The sequence below is a fragment of the Diceros bicornis genome, chromosome 18, assembly GCF_020826845.1.
Source record: "Diceros bicornis minor isolate mBicDic1 chromosome 18, mDicBic1.mat.cur, whole genome shotgun sequence".
NCBI classification, from domain to species: Eukaryota; Metazoa; Chordata; class Mammalia; order Perissodactyla; family Rhinocerotidae; genus Diceros; species Diceros bicornis.
Genome location: NC_080757.1, coordinates 18,089,505 through 18,109,984, shown reverse-complemented (window position 1 = coordinate 18,109,984; position 20,480 = coordinate 18,089,505). Strand labels below are relative to the sequence as shown.

Here is a 20,480-nt window from a genome sequence, read left to right as displayed (position 1 = left end):
CTCTCTTTGGTGTCTGCCATCTCCCCCAACCCTTCCTCAATTCTCTATGCATCAGAAACAGCACATGGTCACTTATTTATTTTTGATACAAATGTACATGACACACGTCTTGACAGTCAGCCCACCCACCACCACACAGGTAGAGCCTGGCCCCCTGGGACAGAGGCAGGACGGGGAGAAGAGCTGGTAGGCGCTGCTATCTGCCTCTCCAGCCTTCCCAGGCTGCAGCCCAGGTTCCAGGTCCCCAGAGACCCTAGGCACAGGCACTGGCCTCTCAGAGGTTTCGGGGAGGGGCTATCAGCTGAGTTGGGGACCCCGGGGAGCCAGCCCCAGGCTCAGGTGCTCAGTTCTCCGCCCCAGCCAGCACATTCCCCCTCCACAAGGGAAGGGGAGGAGAGACGGAGGGAAGTGGTTTTCATTTTAAGTTCATAGAGAAGGGGTACAAGTCAGGGGGTGGGGGGTGATGAGGGGAGGCAGCGGGTAGGACCCTAGCCGGTTACCCCCATAGTCCCTGGCCCCAGGATGGGGGGGTGGGGCTGACCCCCAACACTGGTCCTGCTGTTCTGGTCCCCTCATCCCTCACAAAACTCCAGATAGGCCAGGCCTCCGGAACGGCACTGCCGCCCCGCACACTCACACGCAGGCACGCAGGGACACTCAGTTACCACAACGTTAAAATTAAGGGGTGGAAGAGAGGAGAGAAAAAAAAGATGTTCCAGTGTTTGCTGCTGGGGACCCTGGGAACACAGGTTGGGGCCTGTGCCCTAGGCAGGGGCCGTTTGGCATTAAAGGAGAGCAGCAGGGGGGCTGGTGGCTACAGGGCGGGGACATCCACAGAGATTATGTACAAAGGAGGGGGATGCCCCCGCTCAGCCCCCAACAGGGCTGAACTGGCTCATGGGGGTGGGGTGCATGTAGGGAGAACCGCCCCACTTGGAGTGTCCCCACCCGACCCTTTGCTGAGGGTGCCCCGGAGGGCAAGGAGCTGGGAGTGATGCCTTACAGGCCCCTGCACGCTAGAAGGGGAAGGGATGCTATGTACAGGGGGAGGTGCATGGAATGTGGGGGACAGAAGGTCCTGCCACCCCACCTCCCCATTGGGGTGGGGGGTGGGGGCAGGCACCAGGGCGCCTGGCTGCCAGGGGAGTGGCAGCACTAAGGGCACTTGGGCCGGCGGCTCTGTTGGGGTGGGGATTAGTGTCTGGAGTGGCCCAGCTCCCGTGGCCGGTGAGGTCCCAGGGTGCGGGTGAGGGTGCAGGGAGAGTGGTCACTGCTTCTTCTCGCGGGTGGTGATGGTGACCAGCTGCTTGGCAGCCTTGGCAATGTCGTAGGCGCACTGGATCACCTGCTGAGTCAGCAGCTGGAAGTCCACAGGGGCGCCAGGCTCCGGGGGCACCGTCTTCCGGCACTCGCTCTGCAGCCGGTAGGCGCTGGCATTGAGCAGCCGCAGGGAGCTGCGCACAGGCTCCAGGGCTGGCCTCTGGAGGGAAGGAGGAGGGCCTTGGACTTCAAACCATGAGCCATGATCAGGGCCCAGTGTGTCCATGTCTCCATCCAGGTAGCAGTCAGATTATCTATACCTGCCCCACCCTGAGGCCCTCCCAATCCTGCTCCTCTCTCTAGCCCCTGTACCTTTGGGAAGAGAGAGGCCATCTCGGTCACAGCCAAATGGATCTTCTCTGAGCAGGGCACAAAGCTGTGGGGGGAGGGGAGGGCACAAATTAGGGGGGCTCTCAAGGAAGGTTCCCAGGGACTGTGGAACACTGGCCTCTCTCTTGCCCTCTACCATACCAGAGGCTGTGCCCCACCCCCATACCTGTCATGCTTGAATTCCTGGGCAGCCCGCAACAATTCCTGAATGTTCTTGGTGACCTGCTCTGTCTTCAGGATGACATCCTCTGTGCTGGGAAGCCCAGGGTCGAGGTCTCCATCCAGGCTTTCCAACTCGGGGTGGAAGTCATCCTCCTTGCCCAGCTCTAGAAACCTCTTTCCTTCCAGTCTGAGGCCCGGGGTTGGAAAGAGAGACATTCCAGCCGTGAAGCCGCTTGCCTGAGCCCTTGCAGAGACTCCAAGGCCCGCTCAACCTCCTCCCCCCAAGGTGCCTCACCCAAGCAGAGGGTCCCCACTTTGCGTGTTCTCATAGTCGCTGTCGGCACCGCTGCCGTGACGGGAAAGCTTGCTCTGGAGGGTCAGGGAATGGGGGTGGTAGGTGAGGTGCACATTCACGGACCTTCACAGCCCCCATCACCTCCCATCCACACATCTCATGTAGCCCATCCCTTGGGCACTGGGGATGGGAACATTACCGTGTGGCGGCTTCCTTCCTGGGAGCACGACAGCAGTGGGGAGGAGGGAGTGAAGGGCACAGCTGAGGCCGACACCCCCTTCCGGATCTGAAACCCAGGAGGGCTGGAGTCAGGGAGTCTCCTCCTCCCTGCCACCCGCCTTCCCCACAGTGAGGGGGGTACCGTGTACGTCTAGTCATCCCTGTGCCCAGCATCCAGCCCAAAGCCTGGCATGCACTGGGGCTCAGAACCTATTTGCAGAAACAGACCCATCTCCCCCAGTCCCTGCCTACCCGGTAAAGGCCAGCAGGGACATGCACTGAATAGACGGCGTCATCCTCCAGCTCCTGGGGGTCAGCACAGGGGGCATCATGGAGGGCCCTGTGGCAGCCCCAACTTTTTGTTTCCCCACCCCCTTGAGGCCCGCAGGCAACTCACAGTGCTGTGGAAAGGCTGCAGTCGGGTGGTGAGCTCGTCCCCAGGTGGGCCCCCAAAGGGCTTCAGGGCAGAACCTGGTTCGTACATGGAGAAGGCCTGGCGGTCCCTGCGGTGGGCACTCCCGCCAGGCCCCATGGACGTGTGTTCTGCCCGTTCGGTGGGGAGTGGGGGTGTGGGCACTGGCCCTGGCGGCTGCCGGATCTGCAAGTTCTCTGCCTGCAGCTTATGGATCTGAGAGTGCAGAGTGGTGTCAGAAACCCTGGAGGGTCCAGGCAGCACCCTCACCTCTGGGAGGGGGTGATTCTCCTCCACCAGGGCTCTGGGAGCGCCCCCACTCCCACCGAGGCTGCAGCCCTCACCTCTCTCTGCAGCCTCCGGAGCTCGTCACTCAAGCTGCTGTTGACCTTCATGAGCTGCTGCACCTTTGCCTCGGAGGTGGCCAGGGCCTTCTTCAGCTCCAGGTACTCCTGCAGCGTCACGGCCCCATCGGACAGGTCTGAGGAGTCCATGCTCTGCAGAGTGAGACATAAGGTGGTCAGCCATCAGGGGCAGGGGATGGATGCCCTCAGAGGGCTGCTCTCGAGGCTGTGACTAGCCCACTTGTCCCCAAGCTACAAGAGGATAGAGCTGGGCCTTGATGGAAGCCGAGGGAGGGTCCGGGGAGGGGCAGACCCGGGCACGGTTGTTCCGAGTGGCGCCGGCACTACGCAGGGGCTCCTGGTCTGTGTCCTCGTCGGAGGCCACGCTGTCGTAGTCGTGCTGGTCGTCGAGGTCACTCTGGCTCCGCGCAGACAGCTCAAGGTTGTCTGAGGGCACAAGCCTGTCACTCAGGGCTCAGCAACACAACCCGTCTATGATGCTACCTCCGAGAGGGAGCCATGAAAGAGAACATCCCCGAACAGTGCCCACTGCCCGCACCCCCATTGCACCCTTCCCACCTGTGGGGCTGCTCAGGCTCTTGCCCTGTTGTCTCCGCTTGGCCTCGCTGAGAATGTCGATGATCAAGGTGGCAAACTCTCGGGCATTAAAACGGGCCAACTTCTGTCGCCCCTGTGAGGCAGAAAGGGCCAGGCCAGCATGAGGTGGCCCCTTATGGCTGACACACGGGGGTGGGACAAAGTGGTAAGCCACCCCCTGCCCTCTGATTTAACCACAGCTAAAATATGCCAGCCTGCTCACCTGGCCAGGGCAGGGGTGGGAGATGACACAGACTCAGGGTGCGTAGGGGAGCTCTCAGGAAGAGGCTGGAACACTCCCCAGAGGCTGCTCACCAAGTGCTCAAAAGAGCAGCCTCTTCCCTATTTCCAAATCCCAGTGCCAGCCAGGCCCTGAGGGAGGCCTCAGCCGGGAGTGAAGAAGAGCGGGCCCAGGCCCTGGCCCAAACAATCGCTGCCGAGGAAGGGCAGGGCCCACAGTGTTGGCGACCCCAAGAGGGGAGGAAACCACCCAGGCCCCCCATCCAGCCCCCTCACCTGATTCCGTGTGGCTGAGTACTCAGGGTTAACAGGCAGGAAGGGCACAGCACTTCGCTCCGTCACCAGGGTGCTGTGGTTTTGGGTAGCCAGCCACACTGTGGGGGAGGGGCAGGGAGCAGATTGTCCACGGTGGCCAGGCCCACAGGATGGACATGGGGAAGGGCTAAGCACAGCCTTCCAGCTCCTCCCCACACCCACCAAATGTTGGTGTTAAAAACAGGGGTGGTCTTCAGACACGCAAAGCAAGGCTAGGTCAGGGTAAGGCTGGGCGAGGCTGGCTGGTGACTGACGAACAGAACAGAACAAGGCGACTCCCTCCCACCAGCCCCAACCCAGAGTTTGGGTTGGAATCTGGCTGTGGCCAGGAAGGAGTGATGTAGAGGGGCGGAGCAGGACTGGGGAGAGAGCCAAAGTGGGAGGCAGCCAGAGCAGAGAGGAGCCCCACTTGGGGGTGGGGTGGGAGGAGTAGACTGGCTGCCCCAGCTCAGCACACGCTGCTGCCCAGCTGGGGCAGCTGCCCAGGCAGGCTCACAGCTGGCAGGGGCTTATATGCAGGCCTGATGAGCAGCCCAAGTCCAGGCACCCCTTTTTAGTCCCAGTGGAAGGACCCAAGAGCCACACCAGGTCCCCAGCAGGTATATGCTCGTCTCATCAACCAGCCCAATGCCCTCCCGGCTCACCAGCGTCATTTTCTCTTCGGTCCACCTCGTCATACACGTCCATGGCAAGTTCCTCAAAAAGCCGGTTGCTGAGCTGGAGGCAGAGACGGGGACTCAGGCTTTATCAGATCAACTGGCCCCCAGTGCCGACAAGGCCAGCTCACCAGGATGTCATAAGCCATGGGAAACAGCTCAGAACTGGACACTGGGGTAGGGGGTCTGTCTGCCAAGCTCCGAGGTGGGAGAGGACAGAAGGGAAACCAGACCAGACCAGTCAGTTCCCTTGCAGGTCAGAGGTAAAGCTAGGGCCCTGGGAGCCTTTGGAGGGCAGAGCCAGGGTCCAAGATAAGGGGTCAGGAGGTGGAGGAGAGGAGGCTGGGGAGGCTAGAAGGCTGAGGAGACTGAGGGGCAAGTCAAAGACTTGGAACATGGCAACAAGTCAGAGGAAGGGTGAGCAATCGCAGGGGCAAGGGGCCAGAGGTGGGGGGCAGCTCCCAGTCTTAGGGGCCTGTCTGAGCAGACTCACCGCCTGCAGCTTCTTCTTGGCAGCTTTGGCCAACTCGGACAGGTCCAGGCTGTGGACGAAGGAAGGAGATGGGAATGGGAAGGAGGGGAGAGGCCAGACGTGAGAGGTGGCCAGGGCCCTGGCAGTGACTCCCAAACATGCAGGGGTCCCAGGGAGATAACACCCCAGATGCCACACCAAACGCCTCCCTGCCCCACCCAACCTCCAGAGCCTGCTCCCGTGGCAGGCCCCATATACCTCTGAGACATGCACTTTTGCCGAGATCTAAGTCCAGAGGAAGGCAGCAGAGGGAAGAACAGGACAGAGGCAGCAATTACCCAGCAGCGGGGCAGCACACACCTTCCCACGTCAAGCTCAGACCCATCTCCATGTGCACGCCAGACCCAGCAAGTATGAAACTGAGCTCATCTCCCCCTAGCCTGCTGGGCCAGCTCGCTCTTCCTCTCAGTAACCCACTCACCCAGCACCAACATCAGCCTCCGGGAGTCACCTTCCTTTCCCTCCAGCCCTAGCCAAGGCTTCCCCAGGTTCTGCCATCCTTTCCTCTTGCCTGAGCTTTTGCAACAGTTTCTTAATCCACCTTCCCACTTCCAGTCTTGCCCCTACAGTCTTTTTTCCACCCAGCAGCCAGGGTGATCTTTTTGACACATCTGGCTGCATTACCTCTGGCCTTAAAAACATTTCAATAGTAACAGGTATATACAGCATACTTCAACCATACATCAACATACATACATACATAAAACCATACGTCAACAGAAAGCTCACTTTAATAGATATGCTAAATGTTTTGCGTGCATTATCTTATTTAATCCTCTCAACAGCCCAGAAAGATAGGTACTGTCATCCTCATTTCCTCGTGAAGTAACCAGGGCTCAGAGAGATTAAGTAGTCTGCCTGAAGTCACACAGCCAGTAAGCGGCAGAGCTGACTCCACACACCCAGGCTTGGAACCTCTCTGCCCTCAGGATGGTCACAGTTCTTGTTGGGGGGTCACAGGACTGGCCACTCTCTTGCCCCATCTCTAGTCCAGTCTTGCTCCTGGGATTCCCTGCCTCTCGCATTATGCTCCGGCCACACGGTCTGCCTGCATTTCCCGGCACAGCATTTCTAACGTCTACACCTTTTGCTCTTGCTGCACTCCCCACACGGGACTACAACTGTCTAACTAGGCTGCCTCCCTCTCCTAGACTGTGAGCTTCTTAAGAGCAGGGATCACACCTGAGTTACCTCTGCGTCCCAGTGCCAAGAACAGCAGCTGGCACTGGGAAGGCGCTCGGTTTACATTTCATTGAGTACATGCCCATATGTGTTTACAACACACAAACGCCCCACGCACACACACACGGCAGAATCAGACCAGAGAAGCAGCGGGGAGTCTTGGGGTCTCAGAATAGAAGAGGTCTGGGTTCAGTGATCTGAGGTGCCCAGGCCTGACCATCCCCATCTGCCTACACTGGCCTTTGGAGAGGGAGGGAGCCTCCTCTCTCCAGATCCAGGCCAGTAGGCATGGCTTGGCATGAAGAATTGGCCATTAGAGGCGGCCACCAGGTGGCACCAGCATCCATCTTGTGAACCGGGTGAGCGTCCTCCACAGCCTGGGCATCTGGGGCCTCTCAGATCAGAGGCAGAAACACCTCCACTGGGCCAGGCCCTGACCTTCAGCCCCTGCCCAATTTCTGAGCGTATCACAAAGGCCTGGCCAGTAGTCCCAAAGTTAGTCAAATCCCTGGGGCCCACCACCTTTTCACTGAAGAGCAGGGGCTCGTCTAAAGATTTTACAGTGGGCCAGTGCCACTAGGAACAGAACCCAGTGACCCGCCGCTCCTGGGGGTTGTTCCTTGTACTCAAGTCCTATGTAACTGATAGCCATGGGGATCAGGCTGTGCTGGCCATGTGCTGACTTGACATTTCTTACCTATCTTGGGGCCCAGCATTAGTGAGTGAGAACTGGACTGTGAAATGCTATTGCCTCCAGCTCCTGGGGGTGGGGGTCCCATACCCCTAAAGCCCAGGAAGTGGGAGGGGTGGGGGTTCTGGGGGTCAGACACCCACATGGCATCCAAAAGCCTTTGGGAACCGGCGCAGGTAGGCACTCACCTGTCAGCCATCTGCGGGATGATGTAATGTCCATTCTTGTGATCTGAACAAATATAAAAATGCCAAGTCACTGGTGTGGGGTGGCCTTAGCAGCCGGGAGCCCACCGCACTGCCATGAGCAGGGCTTGGCACCAGAAGTGTCAGGGGAAGGGGAGGAGGGCAGGCCGCCCCCAAGAGCCCTGGGAGCTGGCTGGAAGTTATGCCCACTCCCACTCCCCTCCCCAGTGTGCTGCAGCCCAGAGCCTGCAGCAATTTCACAGGAGCCAGTTGCCTAGCAACGCTGTTCCCCAGCGGGCTTTGTCACCATGGCACCTGCTGCTGGGGTGTGTCTGGGTCCCACCTGCCTGGCCCAGCCAGGCCCGCCCCGCACTCTGCTCACCCGGCTTGCGTCCACAGAGATAGAAGGCCAGCCGGTCAGTGAGCTCATACTGGCACTCGACTAGCCTTTCCGCCAGCTCATGGTGCCCCGCCTGCCTGTGGGGAGGGGGCATGGCTCAGCCCTGCAGCAGCAGCCCACTCCCCCCACCTGCCCAAGCCTCACCGTTCAGCCGACCCTCACCTGGCATAGTCAATGGGTGTGCGGCCATTAACGTCAGGGGAGCCAGGGTCTGCCCCATACACTACAAGAAGCTCAGCCTGCAGTGTCTGCCCTGCCTTGGCAGCCACGTGCAGAGGTGTGGTGCCCTTCTCCGGGTGGAAGAAGTTGGCCTGGGCACCCAGGGACAGCAGGCGCAGACATGTCTCCAAGTTGCCCGTCCGCACACTCGAGTGCAATTGCTGCAAGGAGTAGCGTGCAAGAAACGTGTGTGTGCATGAGGCCTCTCCTCCCCTCAATCTGCACCTCGTCCAGGCAGCTCCTGGGACTCCCACCAGCTCCAAGGGGCCCAGCTCAAGTTGAGCTGTCAGGGAGGACAGAGGGCTTCCCGCTAGGAGTTAATGCCAAGTAATAATAGCTGCCGTCAGTCACCATCTACCACGTGCTGCATGCTCTGCTTGGAACAGATATTACCCATGAGGTAGGTGCTGTTATTTCTTTCCCATTTTACTGATCAAGAAACTGAGGCTCTGAGGTTAAGAAACTGTCCCAAGTTTTCCTGGCTTTTGGGTGGCAGCTGGGGGATTTTATGTTTTTTTTCGTTTGTTTGTTTTTTTGTGAGGAAGATCAGCCCTGTGCTAACATCTGCCAATCCTCCTCTTTTTTTGCCAAGGAAGACTGGCCCTGGGCTAACATCCATGCCCATCTTCCTCCACTTTATATGGGATGCCGCCACAGCATGGCTTGTCAAGCAGTGCGTCGGTGCGCGCCCGGGATCCAAAGCGGTGAACCCCAGGCTGCCGCAGCGGAGTGCGCACTCTTAACCGCTTGCGCCACCGGGCCAGCCCCCAGCTGGGGGATTTTAGCTTTGTGTGTCTACTTGGGACATGAGGGGCCTTGACCACACGCAGCCTGACTATGCAACCTTGTCCCTCCACCCTGTCCACTGTTCATGCCTGACCTGGCTGCTTTTGAGGCCTAGGGCTCAGTGGTGACAAAGGAGACGCCTTCGGGGCGTCGTGGGGGAGAAGAGGAGAGGCCCACCCATCTGCTGTGGGGCCCCTCAAACCTTGCTGAGGTCTTTGGCAGTGACCCCATCGTCATCCCGGCAGGGGAGCTTATGCACGAACGCCAGCATCTGGTACTTGGCCCTGATGAACTCTGACTTGATGGGGCTGTGTGGGGCACACAGGAGGAAATGGGGAGCAAAGCAGGAGAGGCTGGTCGCCCGGCCACCTCCCAGGCCCATGTCCCAGACCGCGCAGGCCCTGCCACCACCCTCCAGCCAACTCACTGGACTTTATCTTGGGGGTTGGCTTTGCGCCGGCCGCTCTGCACTTGCGCGGGGTCCAGCAGGGAATGCTCCCAGATGGAGTTGGCCCCGTTGCTGGCGAGTGTGTGCACCATCTGCAGGGAAGAGATGCCAAGTGAGAGTGCCCACTGTGCGCAGGGCACTGGGGGAAACACCTCTGAGCGCCAGCCACGGCCAGCATGGGTAGAAACAGGACCAAGGGCCCTACTGTGTGCCTGGCACTGTCACACCTCCATCCAGTGAGGCCACCCAAGGATCTGGGTCCTATTCAGCACTTCAGGTCCCGTGGCAAGCATGCCAAGGCTTCGAGGTTAAACGACTTGCTCAATGCTACATGGCCGAGCTGGGTGGGAGCCCAGGTCTGTGTGACTCGGGTCCTGGAGGCCTCCTGTGTGTGCAGGCAAGCAGACGGGTGGAAGGGGTCAGGGTTAGGCTCTGCCCCAGGTGACTGCTGCCCCCAGGAAGCTGCAGACTCCAGAGAGCTATGTGTGTGCATGTGGGGGAAGGTGCCTGTGTTCAGCACACTCTGCAGGGAACAAGAACCGCCTGGCAAAGCCCCGTACCTGCAGCAGCGTGGGAGGCCAGGCGCTGTGGCGAAGGTGCTTGACAATGGAGATGTGGCGTCCCAGACTCCGGTGCACACTGCAGCACTCGTCACACACCAGCACACCCCTGCTGATGGAGGCCCAGCCAGGGTCTGCCGGGGTGGGGGCAAGGGTCAGCCACAGTGGATGGCGGGTGAGACCTCCTGAGCACCTGCTCTGGGCGCAAACTATGCTTAGTCCTCCACACACATTCACTCACTCGGTTCCCCAGAGGTCTCGGGGCTGGGACCCTCAGCACACACAGGTTCCTGATGAGGAAGCTGAGCTGTGGTGGTGGGAGGGGTTTCCCCAAAGGCTTGCAGCTGGTGACAGATGGAGCCATGCCGTTTCCTACACATCTTTGCCCCTCTGGGGAGGTGTAGTCCCCAGGGCCTACTCAGCCAGCACGGCTTCCTGTCCTGCAGCCACTGCTACCAGACCCACAGCCTTTCCTCAAGGAACAAGACTGCTGCCCAGCCCTTCCCCAGGGAGGCAGGAATCCCCTAGGGGATGCAACCCCAATGCTACATGCCAGACATCCCTAGGCACTCCTGTGTCCAGGTTTGTACCACATCTCTCCTGCACTCAGGCTTCTGTTGGAATCACTGCCCACCTGCCTGATCCACTGCACGCTTCCACCAGCTCCTGCCTCTGCCTGCATCCTGGAAGGCAAGAGGCCTTTTCATGCCTGAGCCTCCATCACTGATGAGCTGAGCTGGAGCCTCTCTTTTTTTTTTTGGTGAGGAAGATTGGCCCTGGACTAACATCTGCTGCCAATCTTCCTCTTTCTGCTGAGGAAGATTAGCCCTGAGCTAACATCCGTGCCCACCTTCCTCCACTTTGTATGTGGGACACCACCACAGCATGGCTTGACGAGCAGTGCATAGGTCTGCGCCTGGAATCCGAACCCACAAACCCCAGGCCGACAAAGAGAAGCATGCAGACTTAACCACTACGCCACAAGGCAGCTCCCTGTAGCCCCTCTTAATGGGGATGGAGAGAGCAAAGAAACTAACACTGACTGAGCACCCACTGTGTACCAGCTGAGTGCTGTTATATATGATACCTCTCACAATTGTCAGGCAAGGTAGGAAATGCTACCCTTGCTTTACCAATGAGGAAACAGTGGCTCAGAGAGGTTAGAGCGCTTGCTCAAAGTCACACAGCTAGTAAGCGGGATTGCTGGGATGTGGACACAGGCACCTAGACACCAGAGACCATGCCACGTCCACACTCACTGCTGTCCCTCTGCCCCTGCCCTGAAGGGGGCAGCTCCAAGTGGGCGAGGGCCCTAGGAGCCACTCTCCACTCCTTGAGGTATGAAATTTGGAAACAAGAAGGGGGCTGGGAAACAAAAAGGACAGCGTGGGAGCTCCTGGGGTCCTTCTCAAGGGCAGAGGAGATGCCACCCATCCCAGGCCCCTTGGGAGAGGGGAGGAGACAGCTGCATACAGCTCAGGCTGCGGAAAGGTCACGGGGGAGAAAGCAGCCATTGTGTGCTGCTGGAGAGTGGGGGCAGGGAGCCTCTCTCCCAGGACACTGCACTCTGCCCATGCCCCCGCCCCGTCTCAGGAAGCCCTGTCCTGGGGAGGGGGGCTGGCTCTCTGCCTTGCCCCGCAGTGCTCAGGGAGTCCAGAAGTGGGCCCCCCTGGGTGGGGGGAGACAGGCTTGGGGTAATGAGAACCTCTTCAACTAGAAGGCGGTTCTCAGACCCTTCCCTGCAAGGACTTCCATCAAAGTTACCAGAATTGTGAGGAGACTCTGAGTCAGGGCACAGCCTGAGCTCTGCCCACAGTGAGTGTCCCCTCCATGGCATGGAAACAGGAAGTGAAAGAGCAGGCTCAGCAATTGGGGTTTGGGCTTCTTTGGGGATCCTCCCCCACAAAACAGGGCAACAGAGGGATGCACAAGGTGCCGCCATACACCTTCCTGGGGGGCTGATTCCAGGGGCCCAAGAGGAAGGGAGCTACCATCTGTGTCCAAAGGGGGAGCCCCAGGGCACACTTTAGGGCTGACTTTACCCAAACAGTGAGGCACCCCAGGCATGGAAAGCTCCCTCCCCCACCTCCCAAACACCACTGGGTCAGGGGTCTGCCCGCCAGCCACCTCCGGCAGTCCGGGCAGGAAGCTGGAAATGACGCAGCCCAAATTCCTCTTGTTGAAACGGTGGGGTTTCCTGTAAGTGGGGAGCCGCCCAGGCTAGGATCATAAATGGGCTGCCCTGAGGCCTCCACCCCGGGTCCATAGCCCTATAGGAGGAGCAAGGCCTAGGAAGACTGACCATATATCCAAGGCCAGACCAGACACGGTGAGCCCCTGAACATCGCAGTGCCCAAGAGACCAGGATCTAGGGAACGTGGTCCAAGGCTTTGTTGGGCACTCTCCCAGCCCAGGGGAGAGGTCCTCCCTCTCCTCCACAGTGACCTGAAATAGGAAGGGTGGGCAGGGGACACCGTCCTGGTCTGGGGCACACTGGTGCCAGTGCAGTTCTGGATGACACAGACAAGAAGCCTACTCTAACCCTACTTCCCGCTCCCTATGCCCAAGGGGCCTCAAGCCTACCCACACCGGCGTCCCCAAGCACTACCCAGGCCAGTTTCTAAGCAGAAGGGCTAGGAAGGGTTTCTGAAAGTCAAATGGCTATTGTATTTTCAAGTTAAGGGACTCTTGCCCCCAAGAGGCTCCCTAGACCAAACAGAAGGGACAGGGCTCATCAGGGTTAGGGGATGTGGTGACCTCAGGATCCTGCCAACCCTCCCCCTGGGCTTCTGCCTCAGTCAGGATGAGGGTCTGGTATGTGTGGGGAAAGTGGCAGGAGGGGTCCTGGGATAACGTTAATTAGTGCCAACCCCATAGAGGTCTCTATTAAGGTGAATTCAAGTCACTACCTAAAGCCATTAGTGGCCTCTACGGCCAGTAAGTCTCCTCTAAAGGCCAGCCTCTAATGAGCTAGAGACCAGATCCTCGCTGGACAAGAGGGAGAAGCCCACCATCTTGAAAGCAGACAAGAGTAAACCATTGGGGGGGCCGGCCTGGTGGCGTGGTGCTTAAGTTTGCCTGTTCCACTTCAGCAGCCCAGGGTTTGTGGGTTCGGATCCCGGGCACAGACCTACACACCACTCATCAAGCCATGATATGGTGGCATCCCACATATAAAGTGGAGGAATATGGGCACAGATGTCGGCTCAGGGCCACTCTTCCTCAAGCAAAAAGAGGAAGATTAGCAACAGATGTTAGTTCAAGGCCAATCTTCCTCACCACAAAAAAAAAAAAAAAAGAGTAATCCATGGGGATAGAGGTGAGAATGGCAGTTACTTTTGGGGGCACAAGAAAGCCCTGTGGAGTGATGGAAATGCTCTACCTCTTGATCAGAATGGTGGTTACACAGGTATATACACATGTAAAAACTCATCAGGTAAACAGGAAGGTGCAGGCACTTTGCCATACATAAGTTATACCTCAATAAAAGAGGAAGAAAGCCCACCATTCATCCCACCCCCCATCTACATTATGAAGAGACAAATGAACCTGCAGGTTCCCAAATGTCCCTAGCCGGTGTCCAGCCCTGCTCATCTAAGATGCCCTTAGGATGGGCATCTTGAGGTCTTCACTCCTGTCCCTGGGGCTGCCAAAGTAGAAGCGTTGAGTTGGAGGCCCATAGCATGAGAGCTGGGCCAGGACTGTGTGGCAGGGGAGTGGAGGAGAAGGAAGGGAGAACACACATTCTCCAGGGTTCCCTGACCCCTGCTCCTCTCTTGGGACTCCTAAGGCAGGCAGGGACACAGATGGTGCCTGAGAGGTAGCACTGGCTGCCATGGGAGCCATGCCATGTCCAGCTGCCTCATAACATACTCACACTTGTCCCCTGTGTGCCCAGGCCTCGAAGCAGAGGGATGACGGGGCCCTTTGGGCTCAGGCTGCATCTCACATTTTACCTCCATGACCCCCCAAATTAACCAACCACAAAAAGGCTACGACCTCACTCCTAGGGCTGGGAATGTAGGGTTCCTGTCAGAGTGAGAGAAGCCTACAACTCTGGGTGGGAGGCAGACACTCAGCAGGGAGGCTAGTGGGGTGGGTGCTCTGGGTCTGGGCTCCAGACTGCTGTTACTCTCAAGCCTCTTACCTGGGCTGCTGCAGTTCCCAGACTGAGAATGCCACTCCAAGCATCATAGAGTGGGGGTGGGGGGTAGCCCCAAGTAGCCAGCTGGGGCCCTGACAAGCATCCAAATGCTTGGGGAGTGGCTGCTATGTGCCAGATACCATGCTAGGTGCTGGGGGGTGGGGGAGTAATGAGTAAGACTTTGTCAGCACCCTGCCCACCTCACCTGCCTCTTCCTGACCTGTATTCTGGACAAGGGGAAAAGGAGGTAGCCAGGGCACAGATGCCTGTGGGATGAGGACTGGGGATAGGAGCTGGGCAGTTCAACACAGATACACACCACTCCTCCCGGAGCCCAGTGGGCATCCAGAGGCTTCAGCCAAACAGTTAAATGCAATGGAGAAAAGATACCCTTGCTGATGCTGCCCTATGTCCCTCTGGCCCAGAATCAGGACAACAGACTTGGAGATGGGATGGTCCTCAAAACCATTTCTACTCCAACTTCTTTGCCTCACAGTTGAGGAAACTAAAGCCCAGAATGAGGCAAGTCTTGCCACGGGTCACAGAGTGAGCTGGAAACACAGGTAACACTAAAATCCAGGCTCCCCTGATAGGGTGACTGCTAAGCACCCCCCTCCCAGCCCTTCTTGCCCGCTCAGTGCTATGCCCACCCAGCAGAGGTGCAGAACATCCTGGGACAGACATGTAGAGGGCAAGCTCTCCTCTCAGCCCTGCCAACCCCAGACTTTCCTGTGGTTGGGAGAAGGGGATCATAGTTTCCAGCTAATTAGGGGTAAGAACACATATCCCCCAGATAGCTTCTTCAGAACCCTTTAGACCATGACATGCCCTGAGAGGAGGCCTCGGGGTCATAACCACCCACAGAGGACCAGGCCTCTGCCAGGCATCCACAGTGCCCAAACACTCTAGCTTGGAGCCATCAGAACCACCAGAGTGTCTGTGGGTCTTAACCTGTTGGGGTCCTGGGCCTGTGCAAAGGGTAGCTGGAAGTTATGGGCCCATAAAACAGCACCCCACACTCGCACACTTAATTGTGCCCACAGTCCCCCTGGAATTCAGAGACCCCCTGAGCCTGCCCAGATGTCTCCCACAGAGATGGCTCCTTTTCTAAAGACAGGATGGACAGGGGCCAGGGCTTCCTTCCCCAGGCCAGCTGCTGAGCCCCATCACTGGCAGTGTCCCCCCACATTAGAAGGGAGCAGCCTTTCAGGTCACTGCACCTCACTTCCTCAGCAGGTCAGGGGAGTTTCACATCAGCCTGGACCTGACTCTGCTGTGAAGGAGAAGGGAAACACCACTGTAAATACAGCCAGGAGGCAGGCCAGGAAGCCAGCTGGATCCCGGGAATCTAGGCACCCCTCAGCACTGCTCCCTACCCATTTCTGGCCAGACTGGGCTAGGGGACCGGGAGGGGTCTGTGCCCAGGCTGGGGCAATGCAAGCCCACCTTCCCAAGCAGGCCTTACTAGGGCACAGAAAAAGCCGAGTCTAGTTGCTGCCAGACACCAGGCGGCCTGGGGATGCCTCAGGGGAAGATGCCCAGGCTCATACTGGCCCTGAACACCAGGCCCTGCAAGGAGCCCCAGCCTTGGGAACCAGGGGCAGGGAGTCCTAGGAGTAGCCACCCTCTCATCTGCTCCCGAGGAAACAGTAGCCAGGCCCCCCTGGCCCATCCACCCAGCTCTCTGCCCCTTGCCCTCCGCCACCCCAGCGGGCGCGCAGACCATGCGAGCAGCAGGTGCAAGACGCGGGGGCGGCACTGAGATGACACAAAACCACACTCGCCCCCACCTCCTAAACCCTGCCGGCCTCCGCCACAGCCCTCCCGCCCCCCCCAGGCTGGCGCTTCCGTTTGGATACGGAGATAGGAGGGGGGGCAACTAGCTGCCCGCCTTCCTCAGACTGAAGGGTGGGAGGCGGCGCCGGGAATGTCCTTCTTCGCTCGTCCACGGACGCGAGGAAACAAGGGCCCCCCCCAGGCCGGCCCTCCCGCCAAGGACGCGGCTCCGCAGTGGCTCGGGCGGGGGCTGAGGCCGGAGGCCGCAGCCCCCAGGCCCGCCCCGCCCTCCGGCCCCGCACGGCGCTCCCGCCAGGCCCCGGCGCCCGCCCGGCGGCGGCCTCGGTGCGCGGTCCCGCCCCCGGCCCGGCCCGCTTACCCGGGGCGCTGCAGTCCGCACACACCTCCGCTCGCGGCCCCTTCCGGGACATCCTCAGCGGCGACGCGGCCGCAGCCCTCTGGGCCAGCGTGGGGGGCGCGGGCGCGGGCGGCGGGCCCGGGCGGCGGCGGCCCCTGCTGCCCGGCCCGCCTCGGCCCCGGCGAGGCTCCGCGCGCCCGGCCAACCGTCCGCCCCCGGGACTGGCCCGGGACCCGCCGTGCCCGCCTGCCCGCTCGCCCTCGGGCGCCCTCCGCCCCGCGCCGCCCCGCGCCGCCCCGCCGCCGCTCGCCGCTCGCCGCTCGCTCTCTCCGCCCCCTGCGCGGCTCGCGGCCGCTCCCGCAGGAAGCGGCGCAGGCCCTGCCCACCGGGGGAGGGGCAGCCTGCACACCCGCCCCTCCGCCGGGCCCCGCCGGCCGCGCCTCCCGGAGAAAGGAAGCCGGGAGCGCGGGCGGAGGGGCGGGGGCGCTTAAAGGGGCCGCGGCCGCGGCCGCCAGGCCCGAGCGGGCAGCGTCGCCTGCGGCCCTGGCCTCCGCTCCGGCGCTCCCCTGGCCTGGAGGCGGCGTGAGTCACCCTCACAGCCCCATCCCCTTCACTTTCGAGATGGAGAGTGGCCCACGGGGCTCGGGCCCAGGGTCAGTGACCCCTCGGAATCAGGGAAGAGAACAAGGAGCTGGAGGCCCAGGCCCCCCTCCTCGGCAAGGGGCTATGGTTTGGGTTACCCGCCTATCTTTGGTTGGGGTGAGATGTGCGTCCTCGTGCCCCATGTGTCCACATCTGAGTGTCCAGGTGTGTGTGCGGTCACACCCTTGCTGATTAAGCACACTACCAACAATATGGACGCCCAAATGCCAGAGAGGTCATGCAGTGTATCCCCCTGCCTCCGGGCTAAAAATACATCTATCCTTCCTTCATGCGTCCATCCAGAGAGGAAAGGATCTGGGCAGTTTTTAAAGGCCTCCCTCCCGAGGAATGACCACTGTGCCTATGTGCAGTAATATCCACTTGGCATTCTTCTTAAACACACCCACGTTGTTTCTGGGCCACCAGAGGTGTGTGTCCAGGGTGCGTGCACATAGTACACAGGGACCTTTTTTTGTGGTGGCCTTTCTTCCTGGACTTCACACGGAGACTCGGCAGAGGTGGGGGGGACAGGGAGCGGAGGCGCAGGCCGCACGTGGGTGCACCCCTGCACTGAGCATGCTCCCCTATACACGTGTGCCCCGCGTGCACCCAGCCCCCATCCCTGCAGCAGCAAAAGGCTAGAGCACTCTGCTTGTGGGGAGAGGACAGGGGTGCCCAGGACCAGGCCTGGGGGCCAGGTCAGTGGTGACACGATTAAGGGAGGGTTCCCAAGCAGCAGGGAGTCCTGTTCAGTAACAAAGTGGGAGGAGGGGAGTCCTTGGGCAGAGGTTCCTGAGTTGGTCGATTTTATCCCAGCGGTGCCAGAGCAGCAGTGACTTGTGGGTGGGCAGGCTGCTTCCCTGGAGGAGACAAGTAATGCTCATGAGTCACACCACCCGAAATACATGCAAAGCTGCCTCCATCGCCTTTCACTGCAGCCCAGATTGACAAGTTTGTTTCAGATCGCGATCCACGGGGTATATTTATAATCGCCCCTTTAAAAAAAAGTCTTCTTGCAGGCCTCCCCTCCCCCCACAGCTAGCCGCTCAACTGGCAGGGCTTCTGCAAGAAAAGATACCTCTCGAGGAGGGGGGCGGGGGGAATACCACCTGCCGCCGCGTGCTGCACCCGCACCGAGGAGTCAGTCCATGGGCTTGCTGGCCCCATCCCGAGCGACGAGAGGAGCGTCCTGGCCGCCCTTACCGGGCGTACTGCCCAGAAGCGGTGGCCGCCGGTTCACCCCCGCTCGACCCCCCGCTATGGAATTTCATTTATTAAATGTCGAGGCGGCTGCTGGCAGTCCCATCGCTTGGCTGTCTTTGTTTCTCTGCTGTGTGGGCGCGTCTCGAGCACGTGGCAGCTGGAGCGCGCAGGCCGGAGGAAAAGCGACCTGGTTTAGAGTCTAGGGCCGCCTGGCAAAAAGAGAGCCCAGCAGCCTGTCCCCCAATTCAGGCTGAGCTTCCCCCCTCCTTGAACTCCAAGACTTTTCAGGGGAAGAACGATGATTCATCCGGTATCCCGGACCTCCGCCAGCTCTCCTGGTTGGCCCAGGGACCACCTGGGTGTGGCCCAGACAAGGATCCACTCTCATAACTTTGTTCCCCAAATCCCCAGCCCCGCCACAGCTGAGCTTCTTCTGGGCCTGGGGCTAGGGATAAAAGCGTTTCAAGATTTCCCTTTGGAGACGTCGCCACCTCAGGAAGAAGGACACTTAAAGAGAAATCACACACAAGGTTCTAAAACCAATTTAATGAGGAAATGTACAGGCATTCTCCCGGCCACTCCTAGCCGTCCCTCCCCCGCTCCAGCCCTCTCCCCAACTCCGGCTGCACCCACGACACTCTGCTGACCCCTCGTGGTAGAGGTGGGCGGCGGTCCCCAGCGGCCCGAGACGCCAGTAGGCTCCTCCCAGCCTGGAGAAAGGGGTGAGGCAGTCCACTCCTCCCTCATCCTTTCCCGCCCGGGCCTGGCACCACAGAGCATGGAGGTGGAGGGAGAGACGACCATACAAAGAAACCTGAGGGAGGCGCGGAGAGTTTGCAAGCTTTTGGTAGCACCTCCCACACAAACAGTTCTTGGATTGTTCTAAGTAGGGCTGGTATGGAATCCCTTATTCCTGTCTTATTCTAAGGTGGGCTCAAGAAGGCACTGTGCCTGGTCCCGCCACCTGTCTCAGTCCGCCTGGTTCCAGGAGGGATGCGCCGTTTCCAGGGCAGTTACTATCCTTAGCTCACCCCAGGAGGTAGTATTTAGAGTTGCATTTTAGAGGTGAGTGGTCTGAGGAACCAGAAAATTTAAGCAATTTGCTTAAGGTCAGGCAGTTAGTAAGGAGGAATGCGAACTCAGGCCTCTCTAACATCCCAGTCCCTTTTCCCTCCAGGGACTGGGCCAAGCCTCTAGGTCCTTCCAGCCCTTGCAATAGGCGGCCCCAGAGCCAATTCCACTTTTAACCACAGCGTCTACAGGGACCCTTCGGGAAGACCCTCTCTGCCCTGCGGTTATCCAGGAAGGAGACAGTCTCTGGAATCAGTCACTTCCTCTCCTGAGAGGACCACATAGGGAGGAGTCGGGGAGCTGCCACCTGCTGCTTTTTCTGCCCAGCCCCTCTCTGGCTTGCAGAGGACAGCGTACGGGGTGGGGAGGGGCTGTCCTCTCAGCCTTAGTGGACAATCTCTTTCCAATGTCAAATGTGGAAGATGGAGCTTAATTGTATAAGAGGGCAGGGAAGACTCCTACGTAATATTTCAGGTGCCAGACCCTCGGTTGCTCAAATAACCCTTGGTACTAATGCCCCGTACCTTTCTCAGGACTCCCCCCATCAGTTACTCTTTTCTTGGAATCTAGATCCCTCCTCACGTTCCACTGGGACCCAAACTCAATCTGAAGGCCAAGGCCACACCTTCCCGCGTCCCCTAAAGCTTGAGCAAGGCCTGTAGCCACCTCCCTCCCCAGCAAAAGGCAAAAGGCCAGCGGGTGGGGGTGCGCCCCAGCCCACCTGGCGTCAGGACACTGCCTCTGTTTTGGCCAGGCTTGACTCCCTCCCAACCCTCTCATGGGATCCGGTGGACAGTGCGGGACCCTCTCCGGCCACCCCCGCCCCCAGTTCCAAGAAGCGGACTACAAGCCCCATGATGCCGCGGGGCCGAGCTATAACAAGCTCTGCCCGGGGCACCCGCGTCCCCCTCCCCTCTCCTCCGCATCCTCTCATCCCTCGCCGGCCGCTCGGGCTGAGGGCCGGGCTATGCAGCTGCGGGGAGCAGGGAGCTGCGGGCGCGCGTCCCTGCGGCGGCGTCCCCGGGGGCCGCGCCCCGTGCGCCCCCGCGCCCGCTGCGGGCGTCTGCTCCCTCCGCCGAGCGGCGTCTTTGTGTGTGGGGGTGTGAGAGGCGAGGCGCGAGTCCGCGCCGCGCCGCGCCGCCGAGTGTCCGCTCCCTCTCCGGGCGGGTGGGGGCCTCTCCGCGCCGCCCGCCGCCGCCGCCTCGCGAGGACGCCCGCGGCCCGCGCCGCCCGCACCGCGCCGGGCGCGCCGCCCCCGCCCGCCGGCGCCGCTCGCACATGCCCGAGCCGCAGCCCTGCGAGCAGGCAGCCCCGGCCCCCCGCCCCGCGGCCCCGGGCCCCGGCTCCGGCGCCGTCCCTCCTCCCGGGCCGGGCGCCGCGGCCCCGGCATGAG

At 60.2% G+C, this 20,480-nt stretch overlaps 1 protein-coding gene across 3 annotated transcripts; it reads right to left on the bottom strand.

The window, feature by feature from the left end:
- Positions 1–56: 56 nt before the first annotated feature.
- GIT1 (GIT ArfGAP 1) lies at positions 57–16,450 on the bottom strand. 3 transcript variants are annotated; one of them, XM_058560197.1, is made up of 21 exons: positions 16,193–16,450; positions 9,894–10,027; positions 9,313–9,425; positions 9,088–9,193; positions 8,043–8,260; positions 7,863–7,957; positions 7,484–7,526; positions 5,621–5,647; positions 5,384–5,432; positions 4,879–4,951; positions 4,196–4,293; positions 3,662–3,773; positions 3,396–3,529; positions 3,083–3,235; positions 2,724–2,954; positions 2,579–2,632; positions 2,307–2,393; positions 2,108–2,181; positions 1,817–1,999; positions 1,633–1,696; positions 57–1,480 (listed from the first exon to the last, which is right to left on the bottom strand). In XM_058560197.1, exons 1-21 carry the CDS (start codon positions 16,242–16,244, stop codon positions 1,268–1,270), a joined length of 2,313 nt encoding a protein of 770 aa, XP_058416180.1. In that variant the 5' UTR covers positions 16,245–16,450; the 3' UTR covers positions 57–1,267. The 3 variants fall into 3 exon arrangements, with proteins under 3 accessions (XP_058416180.1, XP_058416179.1, XP_058416178.1); XM_058560196.1 differs by lacking the exon at positions 2,307–2,393 and having other exon boundaries at positions 16,193–16,300; XM_058560195.1 differs by lacking the exon at positions 5,621–5,647 and having other exon boundaries at positions 16,193–16,300.
- Between the last annotated feature and the right edge of the window lie 4,030 nt (positions 16,451–20,480).

What these genes read in the sequence shown, in the direction of transcription:
- GIT1 (XM_058560197.1), bottom strand. Translation starts at nt 16,244, where the DNA reads ATGTCCCGGAAGGGGCCGCGAGCGGAGGTGTGTGCGGACTGCAGCGCC. An exon ending in TGCGGACTGCAGCGCCCCGG is followed by an intron (nt 10,028 to 16,192) that starts GTAAGCGGGCCG and finishes CCACCCCGGCAG; the next exon opens with ACCCTGGCTGGGCCTCCATC. An exon ending in AGGAAGGAAGCCGCCACACG is followed by an intron (nt 2,182 to 2,306) that starts GTAATGTTCCCA and finishes CTGACCCTCCAG; the next exon opens with AGCAAGCTTTCCCGTCACGG.